At 36.7% G+C, this 25,521-nt stretch overlaps 1 protein-coding gene across 3 annotated transcripts in view; it reads left to right on the forward strand.

The window, feature by feature from the left end:
- Positions 1-25,521, forward strand: part of RXFP2 (relaxin family peptide receptor 2) — a 57,604-nt gene that overhangs the window by 15,760 nt on the left and 16,323 nt on the right. Inside the window, exons 3-13 of one of the 3 annotated variants that reach the window (XM_037527133.2) lie at positions 2,430-2,507; positions 4,327-4,432; positions 5,254-5,325; positions 13,638-13,709; positions 14,318-14,389; positions 16,012-16,083; positions 17,106-17,177; positions 20,327-20,398; positions 21,795-21,866; positions 25,205-25,276; positions 25,381-25,452. In XM_037527133.2, coding sequence (XP_037383030.1) covers positions 2,430-2,507; positions 4,327-4,432; positions 5,254-5,325; positions 13,638-13,709; positions 14,318-14,389; positions 16,012-16,083; positions 17,106-17,177; positions 20,327-20,398; positions 21,795-21,866; positions 25,205-25,276; positions 25,381-25,452 — 832 coding nt within the window. Of the gene's footprint in view, positions 1-2,429; positions 2,508-4,326; positions 4,433-5,253; positions 5,326-11,820; positions 11,871-13,637; positions 13,710-14,317; positions 14,390-16,011; positions 16,084-17,105; positions 17,178-20,326; positions 20,399-21,794; positions 21,867-25,204; positions 25,277-25,380; positions 25,453-25,521 lie in introns of those variants that run through there. The other 2 variants (XM_037527134.2, XM_054701362.1) reach the window with 2 other exon arrangements.

The raw sequence follows: 25,521 nt of genomic DNA on the forward strand, positions 1-25,521 counted from the left end.
CTCCTCAATTTCCTTGTGGTAATTGCCTGAATTTTCAAATACAGAGGCTGCTTAAATCAGAAATAAGTATTATACAAAAGTGAATTTTTAGGCTATAAGATACAATTAGTGGTTATCAGAAGGGAAAGGAGAAGGGAGAAGGAGGTTGAGTAAAAGGGTAAAAGGGATCAGTTGTATAGTGAAAGATGGAATTGTACTTTTAGTAATGAACTTAATATACAGATGCTGATGCATAATGATGGACACCTGAAAGCTATATAATATTGTAAGTTAATGTTACTTCAATAAAATATTTTAAGAGAAAAAGTACAGTATTATAAAATGTTATGTTTGATAAGAATTAGAATTATATTTTAAAATCTACTTTGATATCCATATTTTAATTATAAATGACTTCCTCTGACTACCTTATGATAATTTGATTCAGCTACAAGAATATCCACATAGTGTAAAGGGCCTTCCTAGAGGACTAATTCATTGAACAGCACTGTGCCAGGTGCTCTCCAAATCACAGACACCCAGCAGACTTAAGGAAGCAAGGGGTTTTGCCCTCATGGAGGACAATATACTTGCATATAAGAGTTAAATAATTTTAGAGTGATAAGTGTCATGAAGTATATAAAACAGGATAATGACTTAGAAAGTGACTTGGAGGGAGGACTATTTTAAAGACATAACCACAGAAAGCCTCCCTGAAATACTGGCATTTGAATTGAGAATTAAGGGAAAAGAAGAAAGAAACTGCAAAGTATTGTGGAGGAACTGAATTCCAGGTAAGGAAAATAGCAAGTGCAAAGGCCCTGAGGCTGACCAACCCCAGTTAATGTGTTTGTAGAACAGAAAAGCCAATAGGCTTAAGCGAAATGAACAAGGATATAGAGGGTGAAGGGGTATCAGATCTCAAAAGGTCTGTGTATCAGAACTATTTATATTATCTAATATGTTGTATACTTTTCCTCTTCAAGAAACTGATTCCAAGAGAGACTGATACATCAAGTTAGTCAGAGTAAATGCTAGAACCCAGATCTCATAAATCCGAAAGAATCTGATGTGTTTTCTATCACAGACTGGTACTCCATCGCATTGCCCAACTAGCAATCAAATTGGGAATGCAAAGTCCAGAAATGATGGGCCTCTGTCTCTAGAATCTGCTTTCCCCTCCCTGGAAAGGGAGGATGTGCCTCCCTCTCATGGAACCTTCTCCCCCAACCTCCATGAATCATTCCTACTCATGTTTAGGTTGTAACTCAGGGGTTCCCTTCTCATCTGAGAAGCTTGCTTCCCTGGTACGACGCCTTACCCTGAAGTGTGTCTCCAGTCCAAACCAAATACCCTTTCCGTCTGTTGACATATCACCCAGGTGTACCTGTGTGGTTGTACTAAGGATTGCCTTGTCTTTTCACTGTACTTCTCTCACTAAACAGGAACTACTCACAAAGAGTTCTTATTTACGTTATATTTGTTGTGGTGTCACCAGTGCCTAGAACAGTAGAGTACACAGTAGGTATTCAATGAGTGCTCAGCAATGAAAGTATCTGTGGATGCCAATGAACAAGTCATCAAATTCTCAGCCTTTCCTCTTCACTGCATGGGAATCAGAGATCATGGGGATATACCTACCTCATGAGGCTATTCTAAACATAAACTAAATAATTCATGTATAAGCATCAAGTAGAACCATTTTAAAAACATTGAGGCTACTAATGAGAAATTGAAATAAATTAAAACTTGTAGGGTTCAAGTGGACCTATGGGCAATTATTTAAATTTACTTTTCTACTTGTAGCAATCAAAATCATGCATTATAATGTGTGTCTTATTTTAATAGTATATGCTAAAGTAATGATACTTCAAAGTCAGTCCTTTTTTTAAAGAATATAATTTTATACAAAAAAGAGGGAAATGTGACAAGCAGATCACATCCTCTGACAAACCGAAGAAATATTTCTCTCAACAGGATTAGACAACCTTTATTAAATAGAACTTTGTTTATTAAAAAGACCAGGTGACATAGTTTTTATCAGAATTCATTACATTTATTGAGTATGTATATATACCTATGCAACAGTATACATATGACAAAATAAAATTCAGATCATATTTTCTTCTGAGGACCTCAGAATTAAGATCACACATTTTAAATGTTCACATTGGGAATAGGTAATATTTTTCAAGATGGAAATACATGTATGTAAAATAGTTATCTATTTCCATGACATATTTGTGCTACATACATTTGAAATACTCATAATTGCAAAATAAAAAAAGTGGGAAACTCCAGATGTTTGCCTAGCTTTTTCTCCCTTACTATTGATGTGTCATTCTATTACTTAAATTTTACTTGATTTCATTATCACATTTTCATATTTTGTTTTGTAATTTGATATTTGGTTATAGACTAACTGACCCATATTCATCACCATTTCACAGGCGACACTAGTGGATGGGCGACTATATTTGGCACAGTCCATGGAAATGCTAATAATGTGGCATTCACACAGGAGTGCTGTAAGTGGTATTGGTTCAAAGACTCAGAATCAACTTTTGCTAGCAGCATGATTTGTGGTGCATGGATTTATATGTGTAGTGTGATAAATTTCCTTTCAAATTTCAATGTATTTCAGCGGACACAGATTTATTGTCTGTTGGTGGGTATGAAAAGATAAAAAGAAAAAGCAGCGTGTTCTAATGTTATGTATTAGCTGGTGATTGCAAGAATATATGGGTGTTGAATAATCGTGACAAATAATCAAAGTTTTATTCCCTTTCATTACTTTTTCAATAAAAATATTGAGCACCAACTACTTTTGAGTCCTTACGTTAGGCACCAAAAATACAATGATAACTAAGAGGTGGTCCCAGCTACAAATGCCTTCCATTGTAGCAGGAGAGACAAACCCTTTTAGAAATAGGAAATAATACAACATTAAAGCTACACTGGCAGAATGGCATTCACACAGGGTATGTGGAAGGCCAACAAAAACAATGATGCCTGTGCCAGCGATGGGAAAAGATCATCAGAGAAAATGACATGGAGATGGACTTTGAAGCCCATGGATAGAGGAGAGGGTAAGAGATGACAGAATGAACAGAGGAGCAAGATTAGCAAAACACTGGGGTTGGAAGGTACAGAGCATGCTTTCCAGCACCTTTCACAGTGGTTTGGAGTGTATCTATATTAAATGCAACACTAACAGCATAGTATGCACTTTATAACACCAGTTTATAATTACACTTATTATATGCTTCATTATTCACAAGTATATAAGGAAAATTAGAAAAAAATTAAAAATGTAACTGAAAGTTCTAATATTTTCTTCCTGAACTTCAGTGGATCACCTTCATCTGTCTCATTGTGAAGATCTCTGCTGCATACAATGGACCACCACCAAACGTGTGGGCTTATTTTCCTTTAATGTACAGGAAGGAGTACATGATAAGAAGTGAATGTGAGAATGATTCTATCAGACCTGTAGAGAAGGATTAGCATAGTGGTATTCAACCTGGGACAATTTGTCTCCAGAGAATCTGGGGTGAAGAGAACACTTCTTAGGATAATTTTGATTGAGACAACTGGAGGGGCAGTTTGCAACTGGTATCTAGTGAGTAGAGGCCAAGGATGCTACTGACACTCTTTAATGCACACAGCAGCCCCTACAGCGGAGAATGGTCATCCAAATATCAACCTTGCCAAAGTTGAAGAGAAAGAATGAAGATACTGATGATTGTTTCTTGCAATGTTGCAGACTAATACTAAGAGTCTGAGCCAGGAAGAGTGAGGTGGAAAGAGATGCAATAAGCATTTGAGATGCAATAAGCACAGAGCTTAAGGGTATGAGGCCTACAAGAGAAGACATTGTGTCACATTACTGGTTTAGGCCACAAGTCCAGCTTGGTCTATATGGAATTATATCATTAGCAAATTGGAGTTTCTAACACCATATTTTCAATTTTATACCAATCTAAAATTTAACTGATGTTATTATTCCCATTAATGAGTTACCCAGTCCTATTAATGTTTTTCTTTAAGTACTTAATCTTGCTTCACTCTATGCTTTTATGTTATATAAAAACTTCTGTTGTTTCTTTTTTGTCACTTTTAAAATGTCTCTGAACTGACTGCTGAAAACAAGACTGATTGAGATAAACACCACATTTGTCTATATATTTGACTAAGAGAGAATTGTTATTTGCTTATAGGCCTGAACTAGTCTATATAGCAAGATGTAAATGTTAAGCATTCAATGAAAACATAACAGTGTCAGTTAAAGTCATATTTAAAGACAAGTACTTTTTTCCTAGTGAATCTGCTCTTTTTGTCCTCTAGTTCTTAACCAGTATCCACAAGACTGTGACTGCAAAGACACGGAACTAGAATGTGTAAATGCTGGCTTAATGTCTGTGCCCACCATCTCCAGCAATGTGACATTACTGTGAGTAGAGTTCAAATCCTGAGGAAATTTGCCCTTAAAGTCATATGAAAACCATGTTATCTCATCCAATCTCTCTTTGTTCTACTTGCTGCAATTGTATAGTAACAACATAATAGAAACTGCCTTTAAAACCACTGGCCATCAGAAAATCTCACATGATTCCCTCCAGGAGAAAAATGTCTTAAACACTGTATGTTAGACAAGTTGTCCTTTAGCTCACAGATGACTGTGGTCTGATACTCTTATTTTCAATTACTTTCTGATTTATGTATTATTATCCATATGCCAGCACTGTACAAGTCCAAATAAAAATTTTAAAAAGAACAGCACTCATTTATACTATCTTACTTTTAATGGTGTAATTTGTCCAAAGCTACAAAGGTATAAAAGATCCATCAAGGTAATCATGTAATCATGCCAGTTTTCCTGTATTTTGCATAAACATTTTGAGAATCTCAAGAATTTGCTGTCATGTCATGACTTAGGCATGCATGACATGCTTAAATTTTTTACTTTTGGTTTTGTCTTTGTGTTTTATTAAAATGCCAAGAGAGTAAAAGAAAATGTTGCCTTACCATAGAATCCAGTCATTATGCTGACTAATCTTGTCAAATATTTGAAAACTTCTTTAATTTTGGTCTATGAACTTTTCATTTTCATGTAAGGAAGTTTTCAGTTGCTGTGGTCACTTTCAAATGTGTGTTAAGTAGCATGGACCATCACCAGATACACTCTTCTCAAACACACAGCTTCAAAGGAAGAGCTTGTTTGGTCGTAAGATCCATAATGAACTCTGATTTACATGTTATTTGTTATTTTAGGTCCCTTAAGAAAAACAAAATTCACAGTCTTCCAGGAAAAGTTTTCATCAAATATCCAGAACTTGAAAAGATGTAAGTAGCCATCAATAGTGTTTTTACAGGAAAATTTTTGTGATACTTTCCTTAAGATGTTTTTGGTCTAAAAAGAAATGAAATAGTAAATTGATTACCTTTATCATTAATTTTCTAAATGTAATTAACATTAGAAAATAAAGCAGTGAAATGCATGTTATTTTTCCATTTCATAATTTAAAGTAGTTGAATAGATTTTAAATTTTTTTGAGAGACTTAAATTGGAATTGTAATCAAGAATCTCAATAAGAACATACATATCCCCATTATTCTACTCAAGACCATCTGGAAAATGACACTACAGAATAAAAGGCACTGGATACATATTTCAAGTTGGAAGAAGTTTGTTTGTTTTTTTTCGCCACCAGGGGAGGCCCTAACTACCATTTTAAATATGGAATTTTCTCTTTGTTTAGAAAAACCTCTAAAAACAGAGGGTTTTTTTGTTTGTCCGTTTTTTTGGTGTCTTGTTTTGAAAAGTGGTTACTCAGCTGTTGACCTTTGCCTTCACTATCACTGCTTTTGGTGATGTGCCTATAAAGATGTCTTTGATGTGCATATCATGTAGTGTTTTGCCTATATTTCTTTCTATGTATTTTAAGGTTTCAGGTCTTATGTCTAGTTCTTTAATCCATTTTGAGTTGGTTTTTGTACATGGTGTTAGGTGGTAGTCAAGCTTCATTCTTTTGTATGTAGCGACCCAGTTTTCCTAGCACCATTTACTGAACAAACTTTCTTTGCTCCAATGCATATTCTTTGCTCCTTTGTCAAAGATTAGTTGACCATAAATCTGTGGGTTTATTTCTGAATTTTCTTTTTTTTTTTACTGAATTATGTAAACTAGTTTATTTTAAACATTTTTAGAATTTTTTTAAAGATTTATTTTTTTTTTAAATAATAAATTTTATTTTTATATTCCCATACAATTGCAACCCCCTTATTTTGACCCCAATCCCTCCCCTCCCACCCCCCACCCCTCACCCCCCAAAAAGTGTCTCTGGTTCATAGTTTTTTGTTGATTTTGATTTTCACTTTCTTATAGTTATTCATTTTCCTGGTCCCTTATTTAAGTTTTCTAGATTCCTGCTATGAGTGAGTTTTAACATAGAAAATAGCAATCAGATCATTTTAAATACATAATGTGGGATGCAAACTGTCTATCAGGATAATAAAAGAAAAAATTATCTTAGTGAGACCTGTGATATTAGCATATCTAAAGAAAATGATAATATAAAGGGTACTTTCAGCAATGAAGAAATGGTAGCCAATCAGAAACAAAGTATTGGGGTTATTCTAGCATCATCCAGAAAGAAAACCAGGGTCTAAGAGATATAATTCCTAGATATAGTCTCTTGGGAGTCAGGCATTATTTGTGGCTCTCCACTACAAATTGCATGGACTCTTTTCTGACATGATGCATCTAGATGGAGATCCCTTCTCCTTTGATTCCTTCCTCACCTGCACTTTATGATGGCTGCAATTACCTCCCAAATTATTTATACAAAATTATTTGGGAAGTTACCTTGGATAGGGAATAAGGACATTCCTAATAGTGGAATGGGTTCTCTGCTTTTTAAATAGACATTGAGAATATTCATCCTCTCATGAGTTTGCTTACTGTGTGTCAGTTCCTCAGAACTCAGTCACTCTGGGATAATGGAGAGATCAAATTTCTATGCTTTCTAAGGTGATCATTAGACTAAGTTTTAGAAGTGTCAAGGCAATGCTATAAAGGTCCCATAGCAGTACCATCATCTCATTTTATCCTTCAATATTCAGCATAGAGGAGAAAGTATCTAGAAATATGTTTAAATCCAGTAATAAAAATAATCTGATCCTTTGTTGGATAAACTCATTTGGTTTGAAATTCCATCAACAATTTTGTGCAGTTCATGAATTTAGGTATAGATTCCCCCAACAAGAGAAGTCACAAAAGGAAGTCTGATAGTGAGATAGAATCTTGTGTGAACACAGATTATCATACTAGCATTTAAGTATAGCCTCTGTAAAGCCCTTCTTGAGCCAGGACCTTCTGCTCTATTCCAGAACTTGTGCTTGAAGTGTCATCACACTGGAGCAGCTCCCTAGAAAGGAAATTCAAGCTTTTCTGTTTCCAGTCTTACTGGAAATCCTTAGAATTATGACATGATCATTGTATGAATCAATATTGTCCTTGCACTGCCTGAATTATGCTCAATGAAGGGAAAACAAAATAGCACTAACACAGAAAAGAGCTTCATGTTTTAGAATAGCATTTGAATATTATTATCTAGAGCCAGAGAAGTTTTGTGAATATCTAATTGAATCTTGCCATTATTCTTAAGGTAGGGAAGTCTGCAATAGTCAAATAATTTACCAAACCCTATTATTAGTTAGTGGAAGAGCTAAAGTTAAAATCCATATCTTCTTAAACCTAACATAGTGTTTATTCTATAATAGCCAGAAACCTAGCAGTGGAAAAAAATTGCTCTAACATCTATTTGAATCTTCTACCACGCACTGTACAACTTCCCCATGCAGAATCCCTCTGTGTGCTTTTTGTTCCCTCATTTGGAAAGACTTGATTTCTGGGGAGGCAGAGGGATCATTAGCGGGTCAAGGAAGTAGAATTAAATTAAACTTCTAGGGCTAAGTCCTTTCCTGGACTACTGATTCATAACCTAGTTCTGTGTCACTATTTTTTACATGGAAACTGTAACCCACTGAAAATTATCGAAAACTAACTTTGATAACTCAGGCCCCTATCTTTTCCCCTGGAGAAAGTGTGGGGATTAATCTCAATTATCTGGGGCAGATGGAAACTTTTCCAAACAAATGTTTAATTCTACTTCGAAAACACAGCTACTGCAGTATGACCTGAATATCCCTCAGCAGTGGTTGTCCTGATGCACGCTGTGATTTGATGCTCTCTAGACAATTGGATTCTCCCAGAGACTCATAAAAAAGAAATTATGAGACAACCATCAATAAATACTTGCTGTCTATTATGTGTAATCTAAAGTGTGGTGGGATAAAACAGAATTTCTTACATTCATATATCACTTTTCAAAGTTTACAAAGAATTCTAACATTCAGAGTTTGATACCCAGAGTCTGTGAGGTGGGACAGACTCACTAGATCCTTTTCAGGAGTGAGGAACCCACTCTTGGAAGAGAGAGCTTATGCAGAGTCAGCTGGAAAGAGTTCATGCTTCATCTCAAAGCTAAACCTCAAGTTCTTTACAAGCATTATTCAAATATCCTAAAGCAACCCATTTGTTCAACAATCCTTCCTTAAGTATCCTTGCCTCGCAGGCCCTCCCCTTCACTCCTCCTGCAGCTCTTTTCCAAATCCCAGAAAAATCTCAAGACTCAGCCAGCCCCTTGTCTTTCCTGTTCTTCTACTCGAACCATTTACCTTCACAATTCTGTGTTAGTACAGCCCAAATAACCACCAAAGCAAAACCCAAACCATCCTCAGGAAAAGGTGTCAAGAGAAGGGAGAATCTAGATGGACAACACAGAAGCCTTAGTAGCAGATAGTAGGAAGTTAAAAATTGCCAGAACCCTCTTGTTCATTTATTCTTTCAACAAATTTGTGCTGAAACCTATTAAGGTGCCAGAGGCTGAGGACACAAGAAGAAAGAACATTATGAAAACCTCTCTTCAGGATCATCCAATAGCGGAGAATAGACAATAAAATAAAATACATTTTAATAATGTTTTAAAAATTTGTAATATAGAAATTAGGTTATAGAGAAATATAAACCACGAAAGGAATATGAGAATGTTAAGGGAGTGGGATTTCAAACAGTATGCTGGCAAATTGTGTACTATCACATAGCTCTGCTGCCACCCGAGGTATCACTAAAGCTCCCCAGCATTCTTAAAGATATCCCAAGGACTGATCAGAATGCATAACTCCTCAGATGTGTAAAGCTGGGTGTTATTACCCTGCACCATATCACAAGTCTCTTCTCCCAACAACCTCCATTCATTATGTTATTTTCCCCAAAGAGTCTGCTTTCACATCTGTTCATTATCTGGTCACACTAATCTGTATATTTTCACCTAAATTCTCATGTGAGAATTCAGAATAAATTATAATGTTATCACTGTGATTTGACCAGCCAGAACAGGATGAAGTTAGCAGCGACCCTTTCCTCCTAAACATCATGTGCGCTAAAGCTACATCTGCTCTATGCTAAGTGATCACTTCTCCATCCTGTACATGTGTGTTTAGATTTGAGAGCTGTTTGTGGGTCTTTACATGTACCCCCTATTCAATTTCATCTTGTTAGATTTGGCTTTTTTTTTTCAACCAAACTGTGGAGATATCTCTAGATTATTTAACATATTTCCTGTTCCTCCTAGCATTCTGCCATCTTAAAATAAGATAAACCTTTTTACCTAAGTCATGGAATAAAATACTGAAGAAGACAGTGCCAAACCATCTATCCAGAGTCGTTCATTATCACCCTCTGGATAATGTATATTGTTCTTTATTTTGTCCATAAAAAAATCGTAAAACCACTTGATCAATGTCTGGTGGCCATGTAAGCACTACTGCCACATGTTTTGTGCGATCACTCCATTAAAGAAGGAAACCAGGTTGTCCTACTTCTCATCAATGGCCCTGTTCAACTTCTCTTGAGGTGCTCACAGAGAAGCCCCTTAACAGCCGGGATCTTCCCCAGGATCAACATGGAGCTCATGCTAGAGCTTATGAAGTCTACACCTTCCCTTTTTTGAAAAAGCAAATCTACATTTGCCATGTTTAATTTATTTCCTCCTTAAATTAGAAACTGCTCCTCTCCTGGCTCGATTCTTCAGTAAGTGATCATGATTTAGTGTTCTCATTTTTGCCATTTCTCAATTTTTAAAAGAAATTTTCCAAACCAGAGGGCTTTAACTCATTTTGATTAACCACAATGGGCTTGCACTGCCTTTCCCCCCATATTCTTTTCATTCACTTCAGTCCTGAGATCATCTTCTGGGACTGAGAAGAAAGGACAAATTAAGAGTTGAGATGTGAGTGGTGTTTCTTTTATATATTTCATAATATTATAAAGTGGGGCCCATGTAGCAGGCTTGGATTTTTTCTTAACATTTTCTTATTTCTAAAACATAACCAGAAATGCTTTTCTGTTGCCCACAGATTCTTCACTCCCTGAGTTTTGAACATGACTTTGGTCATTCTTTCTGCCATGATTCCATATTGTGAACCACACACATTCATCCTTGAATTTTGAAGAAATCCTTCTTTTGAGATGGGTGGTCCTTCTGTCCTCTCATAGCACCATACCCACCCTTCCCTCATCATAGCATAGGCTGAAAACACACATTGCAAGGGCTCAGCGAGGATCAATGACTATTGGTTAAAGGAATGAGATTCAGGAATAACATGCAGGACTAAAGAGAAGGTGGGGCACATTTTTGACAGGAAGAATAAAGAAACATAAGGAGAAACACAAGGGTAATGGGCAGAGGATAATTTTGGCAGTTTATCTGAAGAAGATGCTGGAGCCTATGTTGGAGAGGTCACTGAATCATGGTTGTGGGGCTTTTGAATGCCAGGCTTAAAAAAATCTGGGCCTGGGCCTCCCCTGGTGGCTCAGTGGTTGAGCGCTGGGCTGTGAAACTGCCCGCAGCCTCTGCAGCACCCATTCAATCCCTGGCCTCTGGCGAGGGTCCCACATGGCACGCAGACGTCTCCTGCTGCACCGGCTGCTCCCCTCAGCAGTGCATTTCATCAGTCTGCCTGTTCTGCTCCCTGCTCTGGCTCTGGTGAATTCTCTCACCCTCCCGCGCTTCTGACTTTACCCAGTGCTTGTATAAATAAATAAATAAATCTTTAAAAAAAAAAAAAAAAAGAGGTTTTTTAAAAAAAAATCTGGGACTTATTCTGTTTAAGCAAGAAAAAGACAGATGTAAATATGTATTTTAGATTGCATTGAGCTCAAAAAGTTGATGTTCATTTTTAAGTTGTATTGGGATATATCCAAGAGATAAGTGAATTTTACATTGACTTTTTGGCCTGGGGTGCTCTAAATGTTCACAATGGAGCTGAGGTCATTTAGACATCCAGAAAAGTTAATTCCTAAATAAAACTGAAATTTTAATTGCTAGATGAATAAATGTTGTTCAGCTAATCTGAGTGTTTTTACTATTGATCAGTTTATTTGTTTTAATAATCTTTCAAAATATCAAGCCTCTCTAACAAAGGGAGGGCAATCTAAGATGACCTTTCAGAGTAATAAAACATAATTTATGAGATTGACTATAATACTTTATCACTGCTACCATGGAAACCAACAGCAGTTCTCATTGTAACAGAAACCATATAAAAAATTCCTTTTTAAAATAGGTTTCGTTCAACACAATCATTGGCAACAAATGTAATTCAAGAGTCTGCTTGGCTCATGAATACAAAATGTTGTATTAAAAAATAGCCTATAAACATGCATGTCATTAAAGCATTTATTTGGTTTAGTTTCAGGTACATAAATTCCTGGCGTTTCTGCTTGAAAAGTCCTGACAGCTGAAACAGCAGGAATTCATGAACCAGTAAGTTATTCTTAGAAAGCCATTCAATGTAAAGTATATTAAATGGGCTCATATCTCAACTCTGAATAAAAAGAGGACACCACTTGCCAAATTGTCATGTTTCCAAACTTCCCCTTATATTCATCAAGCTACTCTTCTGCACAGTACATGGATACTAAAGGATCAAGTTAAAATTCAGCAACCTAAATCTGAAACAAGGAACGAGGGACTCTAGTTTTCTATGGGGTGCCAGCATGCAGACTAAATTGAAGACTAGAGTCTCCTTATTTTGAACGTATAAATCTTAACTAGAGTCAGTAAAAGGAGATAGGCTGTACATGTCAGGTAAGTACACACAAGGTCAAATTCACAATTTATGGTCCTTTTCAAGATGTGACATGTAGGTAAATGTGCATTACACTTCTGAATTAATTATCCTTAATAAAATGTAAGTAGCACTAGTTAAGTAGTAAATTTTACTTTTAAAATAAACTTCAACATATCTATAACATTATATTCTTTTCCTGTTTTCATTTTTCTATTGAATCCTAATTCGTCGTCCTAATTTTCATTACATCAATCCAACAGCTCTGAAAATGCTAAAACTGATTGACTCTATATGGATTCAATCTTCTCATACCACAACTTTAAACCAAAAGTAGAATTTTTTGCTGTAGGGTGAAAGCATCTCCTCAAACAGAATGGAGGGAGAAGGAGGTCGTTTTCAAGTTTACTTAGGATTGAAACTGATGCTTTGCATATGGTTATAGAGATAATGCATGTGCTCTGCAGTACCAACCTTTTCCACATGGTGGTACACAGAGAAAATGACATAATTTGTTCTGAGAATGGATTTGTTAATAATAACTAGAAACTGATCGGCACTTTTCCTGTCACGCCTGTAATGCTTACATGAGTTGCATGGGGTAGTAATTGTGGTATAGCAAAAATGAGAATATAGCCAGATTCCAAATGAACATATGTTTTGCCAGTAGTTTTACAGTAGAGTATCATAGCAATGCTGTATATTATTTTAGCAACTAATTTAAATCAAAATAAGAGATATGGACATCATTTAAAATACTACGTAGTCATTAATTAATATTATTTGTGTGGCTATTTCCTGCCCCTAAAGGCATTTAGAAACTGTGAATCAGGGCTAATTATCAAATAATATATACAGGAAATGGAAATTATTTATTCAGATCACCCAACTGTGCTATTTTAAATCAATGCTATATTGCTAATTTGTTTCAGAGGTTAAGTAAATCATGACTCTGTGATCTGAAAGTGGTATATGAGTCCCTGTTCTGCTACTGATGATATTCATGACCTTGAGCACCTTGTTAACTGCTTTGCGCTGGTTGTTCTGCTTCTCAAAATAAAAAAAGAATAAGATTTGCCCTCTCCCTTTTTTAGTGGGAATAAAATGAACATGAATGAGGAGTTACAGGTGGAACTCTGCTGAGCAAGTACAGAAGCTCAGCACTGAGAGTGGCTTGTCTCATCTGGTGAGCAGCTCCTCCAGTCAGTAAAAGGAGGCCCTGCAGTTCCTCAAACATTATCACATAGGAGCTCAGTGGACCAATCAGGATCTGTTGCCTGAGTACTTTGAGGATAGGCCAGAGCCATCTCTCAATAGAAAACATCTACTTCGCAACAGGAGAACAGAACTTGGGACTTTATAAACCAGTTTCACGAACTGGGTGAAGAAAGGGGAGCTTACATTCAATCACCTAATGAAGTACGTAAACCATAATCACATGACTTTTTTCTTATTCCTACCAGATTTCTCCAGTATAATTGTATTAGACACATATCCAGGAAAGCATTTTTTGGATTGTATAATCTGCAAATATTGTGAGTAATTTCTTTATAATTATACTTTGAGTATAATTTTAAGAAAAGATTAAAATCATACTTCTTAAAGGTTTGACCTGGTTGTAGGGAAATGGGAGGCATAGTACTTATCAAAAAGTACTTGGATTAGTTATTACACTGAAATACTTATACAAGATTTCTGATTTTACCAGAGAATCTATATTAAGGCTCTCCTTGGCCTTGTCTTCTCCAGTTTGGGTCACTTCCACAAAACTTAACACTTTTTTCTAAGTTTTGCTATTTCACCTACATACTCATAAAATGCTAGTCTACCAAACAATATGAAAAGGAAAAGCATAAAGGAAAAAGCATAAAACTCACTCCACATATTTATTGTACTCTTATACTCTGACATAATATCCCAATACTTTTCTTGCCTTGGCCCTGACCCTGGTGTTGCACACACTAGTGGTTACCTGTATATCCTGAAGATTCTTTGATTTCTGCCCCTCTGCTCACCAGCAGAATGCTTTTGGAAACAGATGTTATTTTTCGTAATAATCATCATCAGAGGTTAATATTTGAATTATATGTGACTAAAGTGGAGTACTGAGTTTGCCTAATTAACCCCCCTGTGCTGTTTGTAGATATCTCAGCCACAATTGCATCACAACTCTCAGACCTGGAGTATTCAAAGACTTACATCAGCTAACTTGGCTGTAAGTATTCTAGTTTTTTCTTCACTCACAAAGTATCACAGTCTTAATAAAGTACATAAATGCACAGTTTCACTCTATTTATATATCCTGTTTATTGTACTTATTTTTGTCATATAATCTGGACCACTTTACCCAAGCAGTTCTGACAATTGCATCCCAGATGGTAGTTATGTGAAAAGAAATGGGTGCCAAGCTTCCAGGTAGCCTTCGAGCCCAGCGGTAGGCTTCCGGAGCCATCTGTCCCCTGGTGTGCATCATCCATGTAGGGGGTTTCTCAGGCTTAACACTCTTGGCACTTTGCCAAGAAAATTCTTTACTAGGGACCAAAGAGGGTATGTCCTATATATTTTTGGATGTTTAGCCGCATCTGTGATCTCTACCCTACTAGAACTCCGTAGTAATACTCATTCCCAGAGTTGTGACAACCTAAAATATCCCCCAGACACTGCCCATGTCTCTTGGAGAGAAAGGAGGGAAAGGAGAGAGCACCCTCTATGGAAAACCACTAACCTAGAAAGTAAGCAAGTTAAGGACTTTTTTGATTTTTCAGAGATAAGTCTGATAATATGATAGCTTGTGGTGTTTCACCTCTTTGCTTACTAAGCCATCAACAACATCCCAAGGAGTCCCCTCAGAAGTTTGTGTTTTCATCAAAAAATGAACAAAGTGCAGGCAGGAGACACTCTGTGCCAGACTTACCATTTTCTGTGGGTGAGTCTGATCTTACAGAAGAGCAGAATCCAGCTTCAACCAGATCCATGTGTGTGCTGTGGCCCAATGTTTAATGATCCAAGCAACTTTCTTAATCTTCCTAGGCCTCTTTGTCCTCACTCATAAACTACAATCACAGTTCCTTTGTAAGAGGACTATTGAGAGAACTAAATCACTTAGCATATAGAAAGTGCACATACAGTGATATACAGTTGGTGCTCAATGTAACTACCTTCTTCAATTCCTATCCTCGCCAACTACAGAGAGTAAAAGGAAATAGTACTTGGTTTCAGAGGTAACAAAAGGTAAGAAGGCACAATTCCCAAGTCTAATTTTTTCTAGAAAATATCATATGTAATTAATAACAGTGATACAAATACTTTTACTCTTTACCCTCAAATTTCCTAACAGACTTATCCGTACATATCTTATTGAATGCATTATTTAAACACCATGAGACCAAAGAACCATTCATGATTTTTAAGTAGGAAGTTTTTTCATTCATTCATTCTTCACTCAGCAATTAGGATCAGATGATATCATATACAGAGCCCATATTTGGTCAGTAAATAAGGGAAGCTTGTGCTGGACCCAGGTATCCAGAGGTGAAAGGTACAACTTGAGTCTTTCAGTCCAGTGGGAGGTGGATACAGGGAGAGAAACCAATCTGAATGGACTTGAATAGTGCTGGCGGGGAAGGGAGAGTTATGAGGATTTGGAGGTAAGAATTGCTACAACCACAGGGTGAAGGAAAGGTTGTCAAGGAGGAGAGCTGCCAGCCAAATGTGGGAGTACACAGAGAAGAGGAGCAAGTTGGGGGGAGGTAGGACTGTGATGGGTCTTCTATTTTTTCCTGGTTTTATTTCACAAATGTCTCTAATGTTGGAAATGTTTGTGATATATTTTGTCAGAATTCTAGATGACAATCCAATAACCAGAATTTCTCAGCGGTTGTTTACTGGATTAAATTCCTTGTTTTTCCTGTAAGTATTCATCTACTTTTCACTATGCTGTCTACAATTTGCAATGAAATCTAGCTCTAGTTTACAAAAAAACTTTAAGAAAATCAAAAATGTGTATTAGTGAAATCCTTTTTGTAGTTGCATTTGCAATTACCACTGCTACTTCCAGGCCATGACTCCTGGTATATATTGAGCTTTTCGGTAGATTTCTTTTTGAATCCCTTGCATGTCCTTTTGTTCTAAAGCATGTTTTTATTCACAATGTTTGACAAAGATAACACCCATGTCAATTTCCTCGCTGCATTTAAATACGTTAGACTCTCCCAGGAGTTCAGCACCAAATACATTTTAACAGAGGAAGAGGTGCCTTTACCCAGCAAGAATCACTGAAAAATTCAAAATCTTTAGCTTACCAACAGGGTTGTTCTCATAATTACATTTCCACTACTTGTTCATACACTGGAAGTTCCATCAGCAGGGGATCATCTTGTTCCTTTACAGTTGATTGTAGAGCTTTATTTTCCATTTTTCAAAAGGAATCATGATGTCACAAATTAATCATGCCACTTAATGTTTTCAAGAGTTGTTTTTGTTCCCCAAATTTCCATCCCATAACTTCTAAGGTTTGATGCAGTTTTCAAGGTGGCCTTTACTATTGTAAATGATTAATGTTTCCCTTTAGAAGAAACTTAGGCTGTCTAGTATTGGAAATGATTGCAAATTTGAAGTTCACAGGGAAAATTACCATGAATTTCAAAATTATTACACAAAATATACTTTAGTTTCATCTCATAAAATTAAACTACATAATATTTATTCCTTGGTAATGTATTACACTCATGCATTCACAGTTTCATTGACATTTGCTCTCCTACCTGTGCTATACAATATCTAAAGACCACTTTTAAGTGGTAGTTATGTTTATATTATTCATCCTAATATATCAATTTTATCATGGAAGTCTCCGAAATGTGGAGAGAGTGAAAATGCTGTCCTTAAAGTGGTAGATCATTTTGCTTCTAATTAACATCTTCTTTGTAAAGGTCTATGATTAATAACTACTTAGAAGCTCTTCCCAGGCAGATGTGTGCCCACATGCCTCAACTCAACTGGATGTGAGTATGCATTTAGTATCTAATTTGTTGTTCACCCAGGAAACTAGCACCTAAATTCAAGAATTGAAAGAGCCCATCTATGATCTTTCTAAAACCAAAATCTGATCATATAATTTCTTCCTCGTTTAAACTCCTCCATGGGATAAAATTCAAAATTGCCCTTGAGCACACAAGAGCCCTCATTTTCTATCTCTTACACACTTAGTCTCTTTCACTACCCCGCTTCCTGATGGGCCTTCCTTCCACATGTACCAAACTACCTCTTCTATAATCAATTAACTTCAGAAGTCTTGCTCCTTTATTGTTTTTGGTAACTCCAAGAATTCTTTCAACAGTCAGCCTAAACATCACCTCCAGGAAGTTGTCTGACACAGCAGCCAGCATCAGTGACTGCCTTTGTGTTCCCATGACATCAGAAACAGACTTCCCACCATGCCACCCATTTTCTACACTACACATCTTCTCACAGGATTATCTTGATAGACTCATTGATTTGTCGTATATTATTCTATAAACTCTATGTACCTGCAACTTTTCTTATGATTTTATACTCCAGCATTAGCACAATGATTAGCATATAATAGGTGCTCAATGAATCTTAGCTAAGTGAATGTTCAAACCATTTCGACTACTCTTGAAGTGGAACTTTGAAACAATACCTGTTCAAGACATTTGTGTAAGTTACTATGAGTTCAGCACCACTACCCACCGCTCCCTTTGTGCTCATCCTCACCGTCTCTGGACATGGCAATATTGTCACAGGCAGCTATTTCCTACTCTATGAAAATGCTGAGTGTATCAGCCACCAGAACTCCTTCAATGGTCAAATCAGGGGATGTGATGCCCATAAGATGATAGCTATCAGTCCCTCAGCTCTTGATCCTCTCTGAACTGGCCTCAGAATTTCTTGTTACAACATTATTATGTGGCTTGTGTTTATCTACTGACTTTATTGGGTAATTATTTTTATGCCTGCTATCAAAAGGCTCTTAAGGCAGTAGAGGTCTCCTAAAAGGGTGCCGTTGTTAAAAATGAAAATAATGATCAAAAAAACTATGAGAATAAAACTCATTAAGAGTAAGTAAAAGAAATGCTGAGGAACTAACTAAGCACATCTATATGATAGGAAACAAGCAGGAAAGAGTAAAATTAGCAGAAAAATATATCAAAGTCTCGGCCTGTCCTGTACCCCCAAATTAGCATCAGTGACAAGGAAGAAATCATGAACCAGCATAAAGCTGGGTTTCCTTGGTTTCTCATTTTCACTATACTCATAGACATCCAGTGTCAGTATGTAGTTAGCAAGGTTGCTTGAACACAAATGAGAACAGGCTTTCATGAGAACAGAGAACTGAGAGGTCAGACCAGAATTGCTCCATTTCAAAGGCAGGAGAAATCTGCTCTGACCAGGCTTCTCATCTTCCATTTGCTGTCATCTACACCTGTAGGTTACAACTCCAAAATACTGTGCTTACAAGAAGTAGAAACATTTTTCCTATTCTATTTGACAATGTTCAGACAAGAGAATATAGTGTTTATTATTTTTAATCACAGTATTTTAAGGGTGGAAAAAAAGTCTAATTTCTTAGACATCTAAGATGTCATTAAAAATAGTATTTAAAAGGAAATGAGAAAGGAATCAGTGATTTTAGTGTGAATGTCAGCAAATTCAGAGATAGCAAAATAGTTATTGTCCTATATAGGGGAGAGTATAGGAAGCTGACTACTGTTAACTGGAAATAAAATCTCAATGATAGTCAGATAAAGAGTGTATTAGATAATCAAAGTGAGGATTCTAACCCAGGTAGCAGTCCAGCAGATATTAATCTGCCAGAACTGTTCCAATAAACACAAATTTGAATTTAGTTTAGGAACAGTGAGCCAATGACATTAAGAATATAACACAGAAGGAGCTTCTAGTTCTTAGTTGTCCTGACCTGAGGATATGCTGATCCTAGAGAAAGACAATGTAGAACCTAATCTCCCTTTCTACTTTCTAAAGCATGTGATACAAAGATGCAAAGCCAGGGCACCCACTGTTAAAATCTTCCAGCTTCTTGGACATCAATGGCTTGACCTTCAGGCAGCAAACTCCTGCATAGACTACAGAATGGAGCCTGATTCTGACATTAAGTCTATGAAAATGGCTTTGCTTTCTTGCCTACTAGATCTGGGGGCCAAGGGAGTAGTTCCAGAAAACTTTAGAATATGTTCATACTGAAAAGAAAAAGTTAGGAAAGTCCTATCTTTCAGAAAAGGCCACTTTTTCTCATTCCCTGGCACTGCTGGAGGCGGAATGTTTGAGTGGTCCTGAGGCATTCCCTGAGTTTATGGGATGTCCCTGCCCTAAGGAATCACCTGGCAGGATGTAATCAGCACCAGTGCTTCTCGAGCATTGTGTGCATAGGCGCACAAGAGAACTTCTAAAGTTTCTGATTCAATAGGCCTGGGGTGGAACCTAAGAATCTTCATCCTAAAAGTTCCTGTAATGTTGATGCCTGTCCCAGCCACACTCACATCCACACCACTAAGGTGTGGCTGAAAGAACACACAGACCAGATACAGGTTCTAAATCTAGCATTCAGTACATGCCAGGTAACGCTGACCTGAGTTTCTTCTTCAGTAAAAGAGAGACAAAATTGATGTTGGGAGGAATGTGAGAATATAGCGATCTGTGATGCTGTGGCCTAGTGTCTGGCTTAGACTCAGACATAGCTGCACTAGAATGTTAATACACCACTTGCTAGCTGTGTGATCTGAAGTGAATTTCCAAGAGCCTCAGATCCCTCTTATGTTAAGTAGAGGGGTAATAATACCAACTTTGTAAGGCATTTAGAACAGCTCCTGATACCATAAAAACCTAATAAATGTTAGTAAGTACTATTTTGGTGGCAATAATTAATAGCATGGTATTTGGCACAGATTGACACACCATAAATGCTAGACTTCCCTGTCCTCAATTTTATCATTTTCTAGCATTAACTGGAAGGTGAAAAGAAACATAATGTTAGTTATACTAACCCTGCAATAATTAGGAGGAAAGCATAAAAATTGGAATGAAGTAAAATAAAATTGTGTTATAACATGAAGTACCTTTAGATATATGGTTGGTGCAAAAATATTAAAATATTTTTCTCTCTGCCTTATAGAGATTTGGAAGGCAATAGAATAAAACATCTCATGAATTCTACCTTCCTCTCGTGTGAATCTCTCACAGTGCTGTAAGTATACAGTGAACAAACACAGATGAGGGGCAACTCAGTAGTATTGGAAATCAATAGAAAACTTTGACAAGGAACTTGAAAGTAGTATTTTGTTTACAGTGTTTGTCCTCTGCAGTGCTAGAAAATGCACCCATGATTTTGATAGTGGGGTCTAGCCTTATGCTTAGCTGCCCATCATTTAGGTTTCCAGGTGTTCTCATTATTTCTTTGTATCCTCTCAGGTAAACTGGCACCTAATCCCAGGATCACCAAAGAAATGAGATAATGTGTGTGAAAGTGGTTAGTCACGCCACTATTGTTAATGCCCCTAACACATATTACTTGATGCCTCTCTTTTTCTCTCTAAAGAAAAAAATAATAATTGCATGATAAAGAGAAGGACAGCTAATGTATTCTGACTGGCCAAAGGTTTCTGATTGATAAATCTGGTTGTTTATGTATTTTGTGACAGCAGGAAGGCAAATGGATTGGTTAAGTGGCACATTTCCACTGGCAAGCTCAAAAACACAAAATTGCTTTTGTTTTAATCATAGTTTTCCATATCTAATATTTGCTGTTTGGATTGGTGGTTGGAAATGAAAAATCAAAGTATATCCATGTATAATAATCTAACCACTTTTCTCCAACAAAAAGATAAGACTTTTTTGCATATTTGTCACTGAATGCAGAATAGGAGTATTTAGTAAGAACAAAGGCTGTCTCATTTAGGAGATGCAAAGGGTTTATTCTTTTTCTTATAGATAATAAGAGAGGACACTGGAAAACTATTTAAAAAAGTTCCATGAGCTTCTATTTTACAGCTCCATCTAGCTTTTGAATCATTTTCACATTCATTATCTCATTTGTTAATACCTCAGTAAGGCTGTTAGTGGCTGATTCCTCTTTTGCCCTGTGTCTCAAAGGATTCCATTTCTAAATGAAAGAAAAGTAAGATTACTATCCTTCCACCAAATCTAAAATGTGTTTGTGTCCCCAGGAACTGCTATGGAGTTGGTTCAAGCTTTGCTCTTGCTGACCATCTTCTCCTAAGAAACGTGCCTTACACAAGGATCCTCTCAAAGCCTTCTCTGGGAATTATTAACAGGGTCAAAATTTGACATTACATGTGTGTTTTGGGAGAGAAACACTTTTTGAAATAATTAGATTCCAAACAAAGGGCAGCTTTGTAAACCACACTCAATACTTCAAATTACTCATGGCAGCACTTCCTGGAGAGAATGTGGATATCCTTGGTGAGAAGCTAATGCCTTGTGTTCCACACCGGAAGGTGCCTCGCTTTGAGACTTCAGTAGAGGCTTATTAAATGACACCCAGATCAATGGCATCTCCCAATGAAAACTGGTTATTACAGCAGACACAAACCAACAGTGCTGACTCTCACCATGTCTTACAGGTTTCTGCCTAGAAATCAAATTGATTTTGTTCCAGAGAAGACATTTTCTTCATTAAAAAATTTAGGAGAACTGTAAGTAGCTTTGTCTACTAGGAAAATAGGATTGCTTCTTCCAGGATTATAAATTTAACTGACTAGTGAGATTGCTTTTTCACTAGTAACAATCAAAATCCTGTAGACGGCTGAATATTCAAAATCAAATAAGAAAACCAACGTTTTCCTAAAATCAAGAGCAAATTAAAATCAGACAGTGGACTTAATATGGATTTAGCTCACTCTAATTTCCTGCCGATTTTCTCCCAGTGATTTCATATATATATATATATATATATATATATATATATATATATATATATATATATATATATGTGTGTGTGTGTGTGTGTTTGGGAGTAAAAGAGTGTTCCATAACTCCTAAAACTCAGGGCTGATTATTCCTGGTGATTTGAGTACTGCTAATTTTCAATAAATTGCTGTTGAATGAGTAACTGACTGAAATAATATTAATTAATTGCAACTGAACAAAGGCATGAAGATGCTTATTATCCCTTAAGAAATTATGATTTCTAGAGTAGATGGAGAAGTTACAAAAGTCTAGAATTAGGATTAGGCTCATTGAAAAATATTCAAAGATGTCATGTTATTTTCTTCTGTTCAAATATATATCTTGTAGAATGAATCTTTTAAAAAACATCTGTCTTGCCGTTAATTGACCGCTTCCCACAAAATTATGCATCATTGGATGTTCAAATTAAGTCTGTTACATTATAAGTACTAGCAATTAGGACAGAGCACTCCCCCTCCTGATCTGAGGTCTGAAAATAGAAATTATTACCTTAATTAACCTCTATCCCATCCTTTATACCTTGTTTTAAAATCCAGAAGAACTGGGACATGTAAGTCATTTGAAAAATAATTTATAACTCATTAAGATATTTCAGTGTAATTAGTGAGTGTCATGAACCAAATCAGCATTTACTAAATGCCTTGCAGGTGCATTAAAACTAAAAATATTATCATTTTATGACAAAAATTAAGGGTAACTCACGCAGAAGAGTTCCCTCATTTCTCACAGGGGCGTTCCTGATCAGACCTTGGAGGATGGGTGTGGATTTGGGTCAGAGGGATAGAGTGCAGTAGCGTCACAGAACAAATGGGCATGTTTTCTGTAGAAAGCTAAGGAAAGAGTGGTATGACATCCATATATCAAAAAATTATCCTTTTATCCTAGACTTAGGCAGAACCAGACACATCTCCCAAAAAAGAGCCAATTCAGAGATGCTTATTATCCCTTAAGAAATTAGGATTTCTAGAGTAGATGGAGAAACTACAAAGGTCTAGAATGAGGATTAGGCTCATTGAAAAATATTCAAAGATTTTGGTTTTTTAAAAGGCCATCTATAGCCCATTCCAATCTATTTAATATCAGTAAGCTAAAAGAAATTCAGAAGTTAATGGAATAAGACATTTATGTTTTCTGAATTTGTAAAAATGTTAACTAAGTTTGATGTGCCTTCATTATGACAAACCCTTCCTGGAAAGAAATGAGCACACATAGATGAGGCTTGGAAAGTCCTTCCCCCTTAAAGACTGTACTTTATTTTTCAAGGGAACTCTCTGCAGGCCATTTCTAGGTTTTCAAGGTCACCATCATCTTGTTCTCTCTGACCTGTGCACACCCATGGCTTTCTCCCGGCCTGTTACTCAGATCCTGCCTCTCACCTGGGACACTACATTAAAATTTCCAGTTGGCAGGACCTCTACACTTGGATGTCATGACAGCATCTCAAAAACAGTTTGTCAAAACTAAATTTATAGATGGTCCTTACCTCACAGTCAGCTTCTCCCCTGGACTTACCATTTTAATGGTATATGCATCCTTCCTGCCAGATGACTCCAGGAAAATCTGCTCCCTTTTCCTTTATTCTCTTTCTACTTTAAGAGCTATCAGACTATAATCCCTGCGAGTGCTCCCCCACCACCCTGCACCCTTTAATCCTCATCAACTCCCACCTGGTCCAGGGTCAGAGTCCCCCAACTCTCTGGCTTTCAAGCTTCTGACAGAATTTTCACCCCGTAACCTATAGCCTATTATACCACTGTCCTGCTTACTGTTCTCCTTCCTTGTTGCCTGTTATTTATTGAATTTCTTGACACAGTTCTCAAATGTCAGTGTGCAGAAGAATCACAGGGGATATTGACTGTACATGCATGTCAACCTGGCTCCCTTGCAGAATTTCTAGTGTGATAGTTCTGGAGTGGGCACCAGAAATGTGCTTTCTAATATGCATCTTCCTTGATTCCAATGACTGGGCAATATTCTGGGAAATACTGCCTTGGAAGGTGTTTCTGATCCTTCTATCCTGTCTCCATCTCTCCCCAGGCTCACCTCCCCTACCTCTCCTCATCCTTTCTCTTCTCCTTTCATGGTGGACCACTTGCTGACTCTTGAAGATGTCATTGAATTTCATGCATCTGTTTCGCTGATCCTGCCTGTCCCCTCACCTAAAACACTGCTCTTCTTGAACTCTACCTATAAAAATCATCAAACTTTGTCCAAACATTACCTAAATTTCCAGGCCATGTTCAAGGACTCCATCTCCTGATTTTTATCTGTAATTATGAAATAGAACTTGTTGTATTCTTTCCTTGTTTTGTAATCTAGTTGTTTACTCTGACACTAAGCTCCTTGAGAGAGAGAGCTAAGTCTTAGTTACTTCCAACTCCCACATATCCAAAAGCAGTTTCAAAGTACCAAAAAAAAAAACCCCAAGAGTTTTATTTGACTCTTAGGTGATTTCACATCTGTTTCACTTTTAACAATATTAGTTCAGGATATTTGGACACTTAGAGATTCCTTATTCCTTCTGATCCTAAGAAATCTCTTTTCCACATTCTGTAGACATTCTTCTTTTTGAGTCCTTATGTGTTGGATAGTCCAAATGTGTGAAATTTAACATTCAATATTATTGGAGCATAAATTGTATGGCCAATACTATCTTGTTAGAATGTAAAGCTTCCTCAGAAAGCTTCATATTTTGTTGGGCAAACAAGTTATCACCTACATGGACCAAGTAGGAATCACAGAAACTTATGACTGGTAGAAGTGTACAAGGAGTACCAAAAAATTAATCAAAGTAGATATTGAAGCCAGGTCGGACATGTGTTGGAAAGGATGTGAGAGGAAATTCCAGACAGGAACTGGACGAACAAATTGTCACATGTCTGAAAGTGATAGAAAACATATCCATTTGGCTGACTCACGTGGCCTGGTTGTGTAACAAGTTATCAGGTTGGTTAAATTGGATCATATTTTCTATTACATCAAATGGAATGAATAATCGTGAGCCATATTAACTATGTCATTTATTTCTAATGCAATTGCTTTGGGTTTTAACTGTCACCAACAGGGATCTATCTAGCAATATGATAATGGAGCTACCACCCCACATTTTTAAAGACTTGAAGCTTCTACAAAAACTGTAAGTTATTTTTGTCATCATCAGATTGAAATGGCAACCACTTGAGCTTCCAAAATAATAATGTCCTGATGCTTCTCCCCTTCTTCCTTCTAATGGTACAAAAGGAGTCTGTCGTCCAATCCTCTTTTGTATCTTCACAAGAACCAGTTTGAAAGTCTTAAGCAACTTCAGTCTCTGTAAGTGAAATAAAATAGTATGTTTATTATCATTTTAGTAGATGTACTTTACCTAGAAATATATTTATG

This window comes from Talpa occidentalis, unplaced genomic scaffold (genome assembly GCF_014898055.3).
Source record: "Talpa occidentalis isolate TD23 unplaced genomic scaffold, MPIMG_talOcc4v2.1 talOcc4.5, whole genome shotgun sequence".
Classification (NCBI taxonomy): domain Eukaryota; kingdom Metazoa; phylum Chordata; class Mammalia; order Eulipotyphla; family Talpidae; genus Talpa; species Talpa occidentalis.